Source organism: Acinonyx jubatus, chromosome A2, assembly GCF_027475565.1.
Source record: "Acinonyx jubatus isolate Ajub_Pintada_27869175 chromosome A2, VMU_Ajub_asm_v1.0, whole genome shotgun sequence".
NCBI classification, from domain to species: Eukaryota; Metazoa; Chordata; class Mammalia; order Carnivora; family Felidae; genus Acinonyx; species Acinonyx jubatus.
Window position 1 is genome coordinate 119,700,819 of NC_069383.1, and position 13,869 is coordinate 119,714,687.

The 13,869-nt window shown below is 37.7% G+C and overlaps 1 protein-coding gene across 1 annotated transcript in view; it reads right to left on the reverse strand.

Annotated features, from left to right (window-relative positions):
* Positions 1–13,869, reverse strand: part of ARL8B (ADP ribosylation factor like GTPase 8B) — a 48,992-nt gene that overhangs the window by 10,135 nt on the left and 24,988 nt on the right. The window contains exons 2-4 of the mRNA XM_027042525.2: positions 3,825–3,905; positions 2,818–2,891; positions 2,321–2,414 (exon numbers count right to left, since the gene is read on the reverse strand). Of these exons, the coding sequence (XP_026898326.1) occupies positions 2,321–2,414; positions 2,818–2,891; positions 3,825–3,905 (249 nt within the window). The remainder of the gene's footprint in view (positions 1–2,320; positions 2,415–2,817; positions 2,892–3,824; positions 3,906–13,869) is intronic.

Genomic DNA, 13,869 nt, shown 5'->3' on the forward strand with positions numbered 1-13,869 from the left:
CCTGATCCATCCTACAGAATAACACGTATAAATATTCTAAGACAATGGTTAAGTCTGGAGCTCAGGATAAATATAGCAGCTCTAAACTGTGGCAATAAATGCTGTCATCAGGTTGCTAGATGTGCTTTGAAAAGAAAGGAAAGCAGAAACAGGCTTCCCAATTACCAATCTATCTTTCTCAGCTATGTCCTTTCTGCCTTAGAGAGAGCGAGAATATGAGTACCTGGAACATACCTGATGATATCCAAACTCTAAAGTCAGTGTTTTCTAAAAAACCTGTATCTCAACAAAGTACATGCCAGGTCTACCTTGTCATACCTATTCCTTTCACTTAATACAGCATACTCTCAGCTGACTCCATACACTTTGACCAATCGTACTCCTAGGCCCCAGACTGTGACTCTGCACAAAGGACAGAAAGCCAGGGACACCAGGGGCTCACAGGAGAATGCACTACAGGGAGTCAGAGTGCCAAGAGCCAAACCTCAATACCTTTGGTCAGCCTGTCTCCCCTTTCCCAACTCCCATGCCTCTCTATACTCTTATTTAAGTCACACCAGGTTCTCAAGCTGGACCTGCCTGAGTTTCTAAAAACAACATCACGGTCATTTGTTATCAGTGGTCAGTTTGGAGGTTGCCTAGCATTTTAGACCTCTTACTACATTTAAGAAACCTCCTCCTACCATATGAATCTGCCTCCCAACAGAGCTTCTTGCTTCTGTGGATCATTTTTCCCCAGCTTTCCTTTCTGCTAGATCTAGAATTGACCAAAACCTTCCAGGCAGAGCCAATTACACAAGAAAGCAGGAGGGAGAACCCATTCTGACAGGGAAAGAGAATCACCTAGATGACTTTCCAACCAGAAAAATTACATCCAGTGTTTAGAACCTGCATGTGGTCACCGGATTTACTCTGTGGTGTGGGTCTGGGTATCTGGCAGCTGCTGAGCTTCCTTGTTCCAGCCCATTTCCTGAGCCTGCTTATGTGCTGCCTTCTCAGAGCTACCCAATGTCCTTTCAATGAATTCCTTTCTGCTTAAGTCAGCTTTCTTTTGCTTGCAACTAAGAAGACTCGTGATGACTTTAAGGCTGATGTTTACTTACGGTATATAGAACCAAGTTTTAAAACAGGAGATGAAGAATTGGCTTTGAAGTCAGATAGACATGGATTCAAAACCTGGCTGCACAACATACAAATGTTGCCATGTAACCCTGAATAAGTAACAACTTTTATGAATCAGGGATAACCATGAACCTCATTATGTTCTGAGAATTCACAGAGATAATACACCTCAAGTCCTTGACATTCATTGTCATGAGGCTAAATCCTGGTCCTTTTCCAGCATTCTTGGCTCAACAAAAGGCACCACCCTCCGCACAAATGCACGAACCAGAAAACTAGGAAATTATTCTTTACATTTCCTCTTCTAACCCATTATCAAGTCTGAGGACAGTGTTCCTAAATATCCCTAATACCTGTTTCCTTTTCACCATCTTGTCTACTACCACCCTAATTCATGGTACTATAATTTGCAGTACAACTTCAACAGCTTCCTAAAACTGTCCTCCTTATAGTCCTTCTTGACCCTTGAATCTACTCTCAAACTGAAATAAGTGACTTAAATAATAAATCTGATCATTTCAAATGTTACATCAGCCTCCCACACAGTCCAGTCCAGTCCAGTCCAGCCCAGCCCAGCCCAGCCTCCTCTAGTGTCCTAGCTGCCTCATAGCTCACCACCCTCTCACTTTGCTGTGTGTTCTAGAGAGACTGGCCTCCTCTCAGTGCCTTGCTTCTTCCTTCCAAAGGCGCTCTCTTTGTCTACAACTCCCTTCTCCTCCAATCGTCCCAACCAACCCTCCTATGCCTCCATATCCCTCACGATTCAGCTCAAGCATCACTTCCTTGGGGAATCCTTCTTTCTTCCCTCAAACTAGATCAAATCTCTCCTCTAACTTACAACTTTCATGGCCCCTTGTACCTCTCCTTTGCAGCACTTATCAGAGCTGTACTATTCAAATGATTTCATCGCATCCACCTTTCCTACTAAACCACAAGCTCCATGATGGCAGGGAGCATGACTCTATTCACTTCTGTTCATTACTGTATCCCCAGGACTGAGCACTGCTCCTACTGCATATAGTTTAAGAAATGAATAAATAGCACAGTGCCCAGTATATGACTCATATTCAATAAATATAAGCCTTTTAAGACTTTAAGACAGAAGACATTTTACTGGTTTTGAACATAACATAATCAAAAAATTATACTTCTAATAATATATTATAATCATATAATATACCAAAAACTCCATACTTACTGGAATTCCTTGTAACTGTGGTTTATCTAGAAGATTATGTAGCTCATTTCGAGAGGCTTCTATCTTTTCACGATCTGCAGCATCTATCATGTAACTTAAAAAAAAAAGCAGTTTCAATATGTCTTCTCCAAATTCTCTGATGATCACAAATAGGAATAAAGGTTTTTAATTTTAAGATTTACACTACTGAAACTGTTAATCAAAATAAAGGCCTACATAAAGAGAAGCTCAGTACCCAAAAATACTTTTAAATAGACTATTCTTAGGTGCTAAAACATGGCAGTAAAACATTTCTATCCCTCAGCTCTTAACTGCATAAACAAAAGACATAAATAAAACTCTCATTTATGATTCATTTTTTCAAGTTTCATATTAATGGAATTACACTAAGAAAATATCTGAGGAAGTTATTGTGTGAAATAAAAACTGAGCCTTTGAGTATTAAAAACAACTTTTCTTCCTGGAAACCTAAATTGACGTTTGTAAAAAGTGCTTACACAATGGCATTGACTCCTCTGCAGTACCGTTCCCACATGCTCCGGAATCGGGGTTGTCCTCCTATGTCCCAAATCTTTAAACCAAGAAAGACAATTCTTAAGAAAGATATTTCAAGTAATACACGGAAGGAAAAAATTACAAGAGGCGGAGAAAGATTAGGCAGGTGTGCTTATTTCCACAACGTTAGAGCCAAACTACTCCTGAAAAACTTGAGCTAATAAAACAAGCTCTTCATCTAGAAGTTCTTGGGGCCATTCTAAACTTTATGTTCAAGGGTGCGTGGGTGGCTCCGTCAATTAAGTGTCCGACCGTTGATTCCAGCTCAGGTCATGATCTTACAGTTCGTGGGATTGAGCCCCACATCAGACTCCATGCTGACAGCACAAAGCCTGCTCAGGATTCTCCCTCTCTCTCTCTCGGCCCCTCCCCCTGCTCATGCAACCTCACGCTCTCTCTCTCTCTCAAAATAAATAAACATTTTGTAAAAAAATTATGTTTATAGTTTTATAAACTTTCCAATTTTATAGTTTTAATTTTAGGGCTTAGTAACAAAGAAAGAGAAAACTAGGTTACCACATATATACCACAAATATAATACTAAATTACCAATATTATAAATAATAAATTATCTTTCAATATAAAATACTACCCATGAAATAATGTAACACTACATCCCAAACATGGGATTTTTATTTTTATTTACATCCCAAACTAGGGATCTCAAACATAGGGTTTTTATTTCCTAGAAACATTCAGACCCTAAACATTATTCTGCCAAACCATATGTTTAATTTTTTTTTTATGGCACTTAACCATTTCAACTTACACATTTTGATCTACTAGAAAAAGAAAAAAACAAAACAAAACAAAACAGTTGATTTACATTCTTTCGAAACTTACCCATTCATGAGTTAAGAAGTACAAATAAGCATGTAAAAAACAAAGAAACAAAGATTTCTAGCTATGTATGCTAACAATTTAAGTCAAGTATGGCAAGATAACATACCTTTATTGTGACGTTACCTTTAGTTACCTTCCTCATATTGAAGCCCACTGTGGGTATCATATCTTCACTGAATTGACCTGACTGAATGAAAGAAAACATCTCAAGTTAGATTAATCAATATTTATTAAGATTCATAACATGGTATAAGCTTCAGGCATCAACAATGCTTCTGTAACCATTTTAGTATTTAACTAATTTTTTAGGGGTGGTAATAATGTCTTAAGAAAACACGCTTTAGGGGCACCTGGGTGGCTCAGTCAGTTAAGCCTCCGACTTCGGCTCAGGTCACGATCTCGCAGTCTGTGAGTTTGAGCCCTGCATCGGGCTCTGTGCTGACAGCTCACAGCCTAGAACCTGCTCCAAATTCTATGTCTTCTTCTCGGTCTGCCCCTCCCCTGCTCACGTTCTCTCTCTCTCTCTCTCTGCCTCTCTCTCTCTCTCTCAAAAATAAACATACATTACAAAATTTAAAAAAAAATACTTAAAAAAAAAACACGCTTTATACCCCTAATTCTTGAAGAGATATATTTTGTTCATACAAACACATTTCCCCCATTTAAAAAAAGATATTTTGGGAGCACCTTGATGGCTAAGTCAGTTAAGCATCCAACTCTTGATTTTGGCTCAAGTCGTGAGTTCACAGTTCATGGGATCAAGCCCCAAGTTGAGCTCTGCACTGACAGAACGGAGCCGGCTTAAGATTCTCTCTCTCTCTCTCTCTCTCTCTCTCTCTCAAAAATAAATAAATATTTAAAAAATAATAAAAATTTTTTACGTATATCCTTAAATTTAAAAAAGAATTATTATACAACTATGAAGAAACATTTATTAACTTCCCCACCTGTACGTAAATGTTAACACACAAAGTAGGAAATCAGAAGTAAAACTTCAAAGTTTTCCATTTTTAGCATTTAAATTATTTTGACAATAACTATTACAATTCATGGCTGAATAGCTTTTCCAGGTTTGTCTTGTAACAAGGCTTATAAAATATTTTGCCATTTCTTTTAAAGAGATGATTTTATTTATTTAGTTAGTTAGTTATTTTTTGAGAGAGACAGAGAGAGAGAGGACATGAGCAGGGAAGTGGGGCAGAGGGAGAAAGAGAATCTTAAGTAGGCTCCACACTCAGCACAGAGCCCAATGTGGGGCTCAATCCCATAACCCTGGAATCATGACCTGAGCCGAAATCAAGAGTTGGATGCTCAACCAACTGAGGCACCCAGGCATCCCAAATTATTTTGTCACTTTATAGGTTTTCCTTTTATGTAATCAATTCTGTTCTCTTTTTGGTTTATGACCTTCTTGTCATAAAACTGAAGTATCTTCTAATAGTATTTGAATGACTTTTTCTTTTTTTTTAATTTTATAACTCTTTTTTTTCTAAATATACATACAAAGAAGTACACAAATCGTAAGTATAAAGACCAATAAATAATCACAATGAACAACTGGATTAAAGACAATTACCCACATCAAAAAAACAACATTTCCAGAACCTCAAAGTCTTTATCTTGCCCCGTCTGAATCACTATTTCCTACTCTTCACCCAAAAGTTAATCCTGTTCTGACTCCTAACACTACAGAGTAGTTTTTACTGTTCCAGGACTTCATATTAATAAACTCTTATGACATAATATTTTGTATTTCTTCCAACATTATGCTGCCTGCAGTTTGTTCATTCTCATTGCTGTAGAGTATTCCACTATAGTAATAGACAACAATTTATCCATACATTCTGCTACTGAATGACTTTTTTACATTTAAAATGTTCACCCATCTGGAATTTGATTACACAGTGCAAAAAAAGCTCCTTTTTTCAATCATCTCACTCCTCATTTAAAAATGCATGCATTCCTGGGGTGCCTCGGTGGCTCAGTAGGTTAAGGGTCCAACTCTTGGGGCGCCTGGGTGACTCAGTCAGTTAAGCATCTGACTTCGGCCCAGGTCATGACCTCGCAGTTCATGAGTTCAAGCCGTGCATTAGGCTCTGTGCTGACAGCTTAGAGGCTGGAACCTGCTTCAGATTCTGTGTCTCCCTCTCTCTCTTCTCCTCCCTCACTCATGCTGTCTCAAAAATAAATAAACATTAAAACCTTTTTTAAGAGTCCAACTCTTGATCTCAGTTCAGGTCTTGATCTCAGGGTTGTGAATTCAAGCCCTGCACTGGGCTCCACGCTGGGCACAAAGCCTACTTAAAAAAAAAAAAAAAAAAAAAATCCACCCATTCTTAACTAATTTGAAGTGATTTGCCAAATGCCATACAGAGACAGTTCTATTTCTGAGTCCTCAATTCTTTTCCATTAGTCTGTTTATTTTAAATTAGGATTAGATGAATTACTGTAGCTTGTGCAATGTATTACACTACATAGAAGATCAAGAATTTGGAATGGTTCACTGCTCACATTCCAAATAAACTTTAGAGATTCATATTTCAGTTAAAATACTGAATGGAATTATATTAACTGTATCTACTCTGAGAAGGATTGCTCTGTATCAATTCACAATATTTAACTATCAAATCTCTCCATCTCCAGGCACATGGTTTGTCCACTCAAACATTCAAATCTTCTAAATCCTCAGGAAAGTATCATAATTCTCCTACCAGCTCTTTCACGCCTGTCGTATTCTTTACCTTGACTGCAATTACTAAGTACATCAAATGAGTCACAGTTAATACTAATTTTAACTATTTATATATTTTATTTACCCAATATTAATTTCTCAGTTGACCTGACTCTTACTTTTTAGGTAAACAGCCCAGGATTATGAAATCTCTCAAGACAGGAATGGTTAAACAAATAGGACTATTTTCAAGGTCCTAACACTGGCCAATTGTTTGTTGTGACCTTATGCTAGCCACACATGATTCTAAAACAGTCTACAAGCCCCAAACACAATGAATTCCAATTTTATAAATTAATATCCTCTACATAACTCCAAAGTTATACCTCACTCCCCCATCCCGTTCAGTGGAATTTAGGCTGATTTCAGAAAAAAAAAGATGTTGAGGCACTTGGGTGGCTCAGTCGGTTAAGCATCTTCTGCTCAGGGCATGATCCCACAGTTTGTGAGTTCGAGCCCCACATCAACTCTGTGCTGACAGCTCAGAGCCTGAAGCCTGCTTCAGATTCTGTGTCTCCCTCTCTCTCTGCTCCTCCCTTGCTCGCACGCTGTCTCTCTCTCTCTCTCTCTCTCTCTCAAAAATAAACTTTAAAAAATTTTTAACTAAATGATAATTTAAAAAATGAAAGAAAAAATGTTAACCACAATCACTACTTTCATTTATATTAGACATAATTCTCAGAAGTTTCACATATGAGAAAGTCAAGTCATGACATCAAAACTACATACACCAAAACTAGTCTTGATGCAACAACAAAAATATAAACTGATTTAAAAAGGAACAAAGGCAACACCAAAGGCACTATCCATGATAGCAACAATAAGCTGGACTTCATTAAAATTAAAATCTGTCCTGTGAACAAGAGTTAGAATTAGAGTTAGTAAACAGGCACAGAGCAGGAGAAAATATTTGTAACAGATATTTCCAATAAAGGACTGTTATCTAAAATATACAAAGAACTTTTAAAACCTCAACAATATGAAAAGAAACAATCCAATTAAAAATGAGCCACATGGGGCACGTGGGTGTATGAACATCCCACTCTTGATTTCAGCCATGATCTCATGGTTTGTGAGTTCAAGCCCCACATCAGGCTCTGTGCTGATACTGCAGAACCTGCTTGGGATTCTCACTCCTTTCTTCTCTCTGCACCCCCCCCACCAATAAATAAATAAACATTAAAAAAATATTTAAAAAATGAGCCACTGACCCTAACAGATACATCACCAAAGAAGATACAAAGATGGCATATAAGCATACAAAAAGATGCTGCAATCATACGTCATCAGCGAAATGCAAACTAAAACAATGAGATACCACTACATGCTTATCAATGAGTGGCCAAAATCTGTACACTGACAACACCAAATGCTGCTAAGGATGTGGAGCAACAGGAACTCTCATTCATTACTGGTAGGAATGCAAAATGGTACAGCCATGGTGGAAGCAAGAAGGAATGCAAAATGGTACAGCCACGGTGGGTAGTTTCTTACAAAACCAAATATACTCTCAATATACTCTCCAATCCAGCAATCATTCTCCTTCGTATTTATCCAAAGAAGTTTAAAACTGAAGTCCACACAAAAATCTGCACATTAATGCGCACAGCATCTTTACGCATAACTGCTAAAAACTGGAGGCAACCAAGATGTCCTCCAGTTAAGTATATAAATAGACTGTGGCATATCCAAGAAATGGAGTATTATTCAAAACTAAAAATAAACAAGCTACCAAGCCACAAAAAGACATGGAGGAATATTAAAAACATATCTAAATGAAAGACTCTATCTGGGAGGACTGCGTACTCTATATGATTCCAACAAAATGACTAAAAATATGACTCCAAAAATATTCTGAAAAAGGCACAACTATGGAAACAGTAAGAAGATCAGTGGTTAACAGGAGTTGGGGGGTGGGGAAGAAATGAATAGGCAGAGCACAGAGGATTTTCAGGCAGTAAAAATACTCTGCATGATACCATAATGATGGATACATGTCATTACACATTTGTCCAAAACTACAGAATGTACAACACAAAGAGTGAAAAATAATGTAAAGCTACGGACCTTGGGTGATGATGATGTGCCAGTGTAAATGCATCAATTGTAACAAATGTACCACTCTGGTGTGGGATGTTGATAACAGGTAAAGCTGTAAGTGTAGGGGCAAGAGGTATACAGGAAATCTCTATACCGTCCCCTCCTCAATTATGTTGTAAACCTAAAACTGCTCTTAAAAAATCTTAACCAAAAATTTGTTTTAATGGGCAAAGAACTTGAAAAGACATTTCTCCAAAGGAAATACACAAATAGCTAATAAAGACAGAAAAGATGCTCAACATCACTAATTATTAGGGAAATACAAATCAAAACCATGAAGATACCACCCCAAACCCATTAAGATGGCTATTATCAAAAAACAAAACAACAAACTGCAGTGAGCATATGGAGCCATGTCCTGGTGCACTGTTGCAGGAACATAACATGGTACAACTACTATGAAAACCAGTATAATAATTCCTGAAAATTTTTGAAATAGAATTACCACATGATCCAGGAATTCCACTTCTGGTTACATACCAAAAAGCACTGAAAGTAGGGACTCAAAATTGTATCTGTATACCCACGTTCACAGCAGTATTATCCATAAGAGCCAAAAGATGGAAGAAACCCAAGTGCCACTGGCAAATGAATGAATAAACAAAATGTGGTCCATTCCTACAATGTAATGTTACTCTGCCTTAAAAACCTTATTCCTGTTAAAACACAGATGACATTGAAGATATTATACTGTGAAATAAGCTAGATACAAAAAGACAAATATTATATGACTCTACTTAGGAACCTAGAATAGTTAAATTCACAAAGACAGAAAGTAGAATGGTGTTTGCCAAAGGCTAGGGAGAAGGAGGAAATAGAGAGTTATTGCTTAGTGGGTATGGAATTTCAGTTTGGAAAGATTAAAAAAAAAAGTTCTATAGATGGATGCTGGTGACGGTTACACAAGGTGAATATACTTAATACCTACTGAGCTAACTGTACACTTAAGAAGGGTTACGATGGTAAATTTTCTGTTTTGTTTTGAGTATTTTACCACAACTTTAAAACTCGTTGCTGTTAAGAAGAGGCAATTACCAGTATCATTTTATAGAACAGGAAATAAATCCCAAGGTCACATAGCAATAGTGGGTGATTCTGTTTTTCTTAAAGATTTCCACTGTAATTATATGTATTGTAATAACCTTTAATTAATGTCTGAAGTGAGATCTATGTGAGATAATGCCTCATTTGTTTGGTATCATTAGGAAAAAGATGTGCTATATAATGAAGCAGCCAGAAATGGTAGCTAAACTTTTTAAATACCAAAACTTTTAAACTAGCTTGCATAGAAAGCTTTCTAAAATGCACACATAGTTGGCTAACTTCTCACATACAATACATGGAACATGATTTAATGTGTTCTTGGTATTTGAAGGTCACTTTCCAAATGTAAAACAAGACAACTAAGTTAGATAACCTGTAAGGGCCCTTCTGGCAATAAAATTTAATGATTATGAACATCAATTATAGCACCCACTCAAAGATAAAATGATGGAGGGGGGTGGTCTGCAGTATACTGGGGTGGTGCCCCTAAACTTTCTTGGATGTTTCTTCAGCTCTTTCCTCACCAATACTTCTCAATGGTGGCAGAAGCTAACAATAACTTTTTTCTAATTCAGTTGCTAACCTGCAATGGCTGCAAATTAGGTCATCAAGTCTTTTGAATTTTTTAATTTTTTTTTAAATGTTTATTTTTGAGGGCAAGAGACAGAGCTCGAGTTGGGAAGGAGCAGAAAGAGAGAAACAGCATCTGAAGTAAGCAAGCTCTAAGCTCTGAGCTGTCAGCACAGAGTCCGATGCAGGGCTCAAACCCACGAACCATGACATCATGACCTGAGATGAAATTGGACACTTAACCGACTGAGCCACCCAGGCGCCCCAAGTCTTTTGAGTTTTTTCTTTTAATTTATTTTTTAAATTTACATCCCAGTTAGTTAGCATATAGTGCAACAATGATTTCAGGAGTGGATTCCTTAATGCCCCTTACCCATTTAGCCCATCCCCCCCTCCCACAACCCCTCCAGTAACCCTCTGTTTGTTCTCCATATTTAGGAGTCTTTTATATGTTGTCCCGTTTTAATATTATTTTTGCTTCCCTTCCCTTAAGTTCATCTGTTTTGTATCTTAAAGTCCTGGTATGAGTGAAGTCTTATGATATCTGTCTTTCTCTGACTAATTGCCCTTAGCATGATACCCTCTAGTTCCATCTATGTAGTTGCAAATGGCAAGATTCCGTTGTTTTTGATTGCTGAGTTAATACTCCATTGTATGTACATGTGTATACACACACACACACACACACACACACACACACACACACACACACATCTTCTTTATCCATTCATCCATCAATGGACATTTGGGCTCTTTCCATACTTTGGCTATCGTCGAGAGCGCTGCTATCAACATTGGGGTGCATGTGTCCCTTCCAAACAGCACACCTGTATCCCTTGGATAAATACCTAGTCGTGCAATTGCTGGGTCATAGGGTAGTTCTATTTTTAACGTTTTGAGGAACCTCCATACTGTTTTTCCAGAGTGGCTGGACCAGTGTGCATTCCCACCAGCAGTGCAAAAGAAATTCTCTGCATCCTCGCCAACATCTGTTGTTGCCTGACTTGTTAATGTTAGCCATTCTGATAGGTGTGAGGTGGTACCTCATTGAGGTTTTGATTTGTATTTCCCTGATGATGAGTGATGTTGAGCACTTTTTCATGTGTGTGTTGGCCATCTGGATGTCTTCTTGAGAGAAGTGTCCCCCATTTCTTCACTGGATTGTTTTTTGGGTGTTGAGTTGAATAAGTTCTTTATAGATTTTGGATACTAACCCTTTATCTGATATGGCACTTGTAAATATCTCCTATTCCAGCGGTTGCCTTTTAGTTTTGCTGACTGTTTCCTTTGCTGTGCACAAGCTTTTTTATTTTGATGAGGTCCCAATAGTTCATCTTTGCTTTTGTTTCCCTTGCCTCTGGAGACCTGTTGAGGAAGAAGCTGCTGCAGCTGAGCTCAATGAGGATTTTGCCTGCTTTCTCCTCAAAGATTTTGATGGCTTCCTGTCTTACATTGAGGTCTTTCATCCAATGTGAGTTTATTTTTGTGTATGGTGTAAGAAAGTGGTCCAGGTTCATTCTTCTGCATGTCGCTGTCCAGTTTTCCCAGCACCACTTGCTGAAGAGACTGTCTTTATTCCATTGAATATTCTTTTCTGCTTTGTCAAAGATTAGTTGGCCATACGTTTGTGGGTCCATTTCTGGGTTCTCTGTTCTGTTCAATTCATCTCAGTGTCTGTTTTTGTGCCAGTACCATACTGTCTTGATGATTACAGCTTTGTAATACAGCTTGAAGTCCAAAGTCTTTTAAGTTTTTAATCCCAAATGTCTTGAACACAGAAATATGTTTAATAAATGTTTAAATAAGTAATAAATAATAACCGTGATGCATGGATTTTGTGGTATAACTACTTTATACACTTGGAAGCATTTTCTACTTCTTTCCAAGTGTCAAATCTTACTCCTCACTTTTCAAAGCTTGTGCTTAATGACTAAACTACTCAGCAACTGTTTTCTAGATAACGGGGAATACTTATTTCTATGCCACTAAAATGAGACTGGCAATTTAGGAAGCAAATCAATGCTTAAAAAATATACTACTTAGCAGTGTATCATTCTATTTACTTAAATTTAACACTTAAATAACACCAAGAACTGTTCTTAGCACTTAATAAGTAGGATACAAGTAGCACTCACTGATTCTGTGATGATGGATGCAACTGTAGTCATCCATAAGCCAAAGTCTCAAGGCAATATTCCTGGAATTTGGTTGGACAAAATAGATTGAGGCAAAATAAAATAGTAAAAAGAAGACTATCCTCTAAGCCAGGGAATCTTATTACCAGTTATGCTACTTACTAACCACATGCAAGTCATTTTACCTTTGGAATGAAGCTATCTTATCTAGAAGAAGAGGGAACTGCAAGAGTAGGTCCAAATTCAGTTCTACCTCTAATGTTTATGATGTTGTGTTTTATTCACAAGCTTCTTAAAATACAGTTAAGCAACAAGCTTGAGTCCCACGTAGGGTGGAGAGATTACTTAAATAAATAAAACTTTCAAAATAAAATAAAAATAGGGGCACTTGGGTGGCTTAGTCAGTTAAGCACCCGACTTCGGCTCAGGTCATGATCTCGCAGTCTGTGAGTTCGAGCCCTGTGTTGGGCTCTGTCCGGGCTGACAGCTCAGAGCCTGGAGCCTGCTTCAGATTCTGTGTCTCCATTTCTCTCTCTGCCCCTTCCTTGCCCACACTCTGTCTCGATCTCTCTCTCTCTCTGTCAAAAAATAAACATTAAAAAAATTAAAATAAAAATAAAAGCCTATTTCACACATGATCCAATCATCAACAGCATACAAAGACAATGACTGTGTGTTGTACTGACTCACAAACACCTATACTGTTCACCTTTCCTCTATTGTCATATAAACCCACAAAGCTACTTTGCCTGTGTTTTTACTCATTTGTTTATTTACTCACTCACTTATTCAAACAACAGAAGGAAGGAAAAGAAACTAGGAAACCTAAAAAATACCACACCATGAATATAGACTATTTAAAACAAAGGAGACAGTATGAGGTGACTGGGTATCTAGAAAGGCCTCTCTGAAACAGTGACATTTAAACATCTAAAGATCATTTTAAACAGGCAGCTTCTGCAGATAACCTAACTACTGTGCTACTTGAATATCAGTAAGGAAATCTAAATTCCAGTCCCAGCTATATCACTTTAGATTATATATAGATACATACAACTTTGAACAACCCTCTTACTCAGAATGCAAAGGTTCTACCTCTCTCCTTACTGCCACTTAAGTACCTATAGCTAGTTCACTTCTTCATTACTTCAAGTATTTACCACTCCCAACCTTTTGCTTTTCTTCTTTCCTGAGTTCCCAAAGCTACTGTAGATAGGAGTTCCCGCTCCCAAAGAGCAGGCCTTTAATAACAAGTGCATTCCTTTCATCTGAGGCAAAAAGACCCACTCCAACCCATAAAATACAATATTTAAATCTTAACTGCTGTCCTCGTCCTTACAAACCACTCAAGCATTGCTGCCAGCAGAGAGACACTCTTGACATACTTCTCAGCTGAAGACTACTCCTGAATCTAAGGGTCTAGGAAAGCAAGTCTCTGGGTTTTAGTGTTAAAATTGCCAGTGCACTTTTGTTTTGTTATTAATGTTGTTAAATTATGTTAATTTGGCAAGCAATCAGGTTTGCCTTGTGGGGACTGGAGGTGGCTAGCTTACTTTTCAAGTGAACTGTTG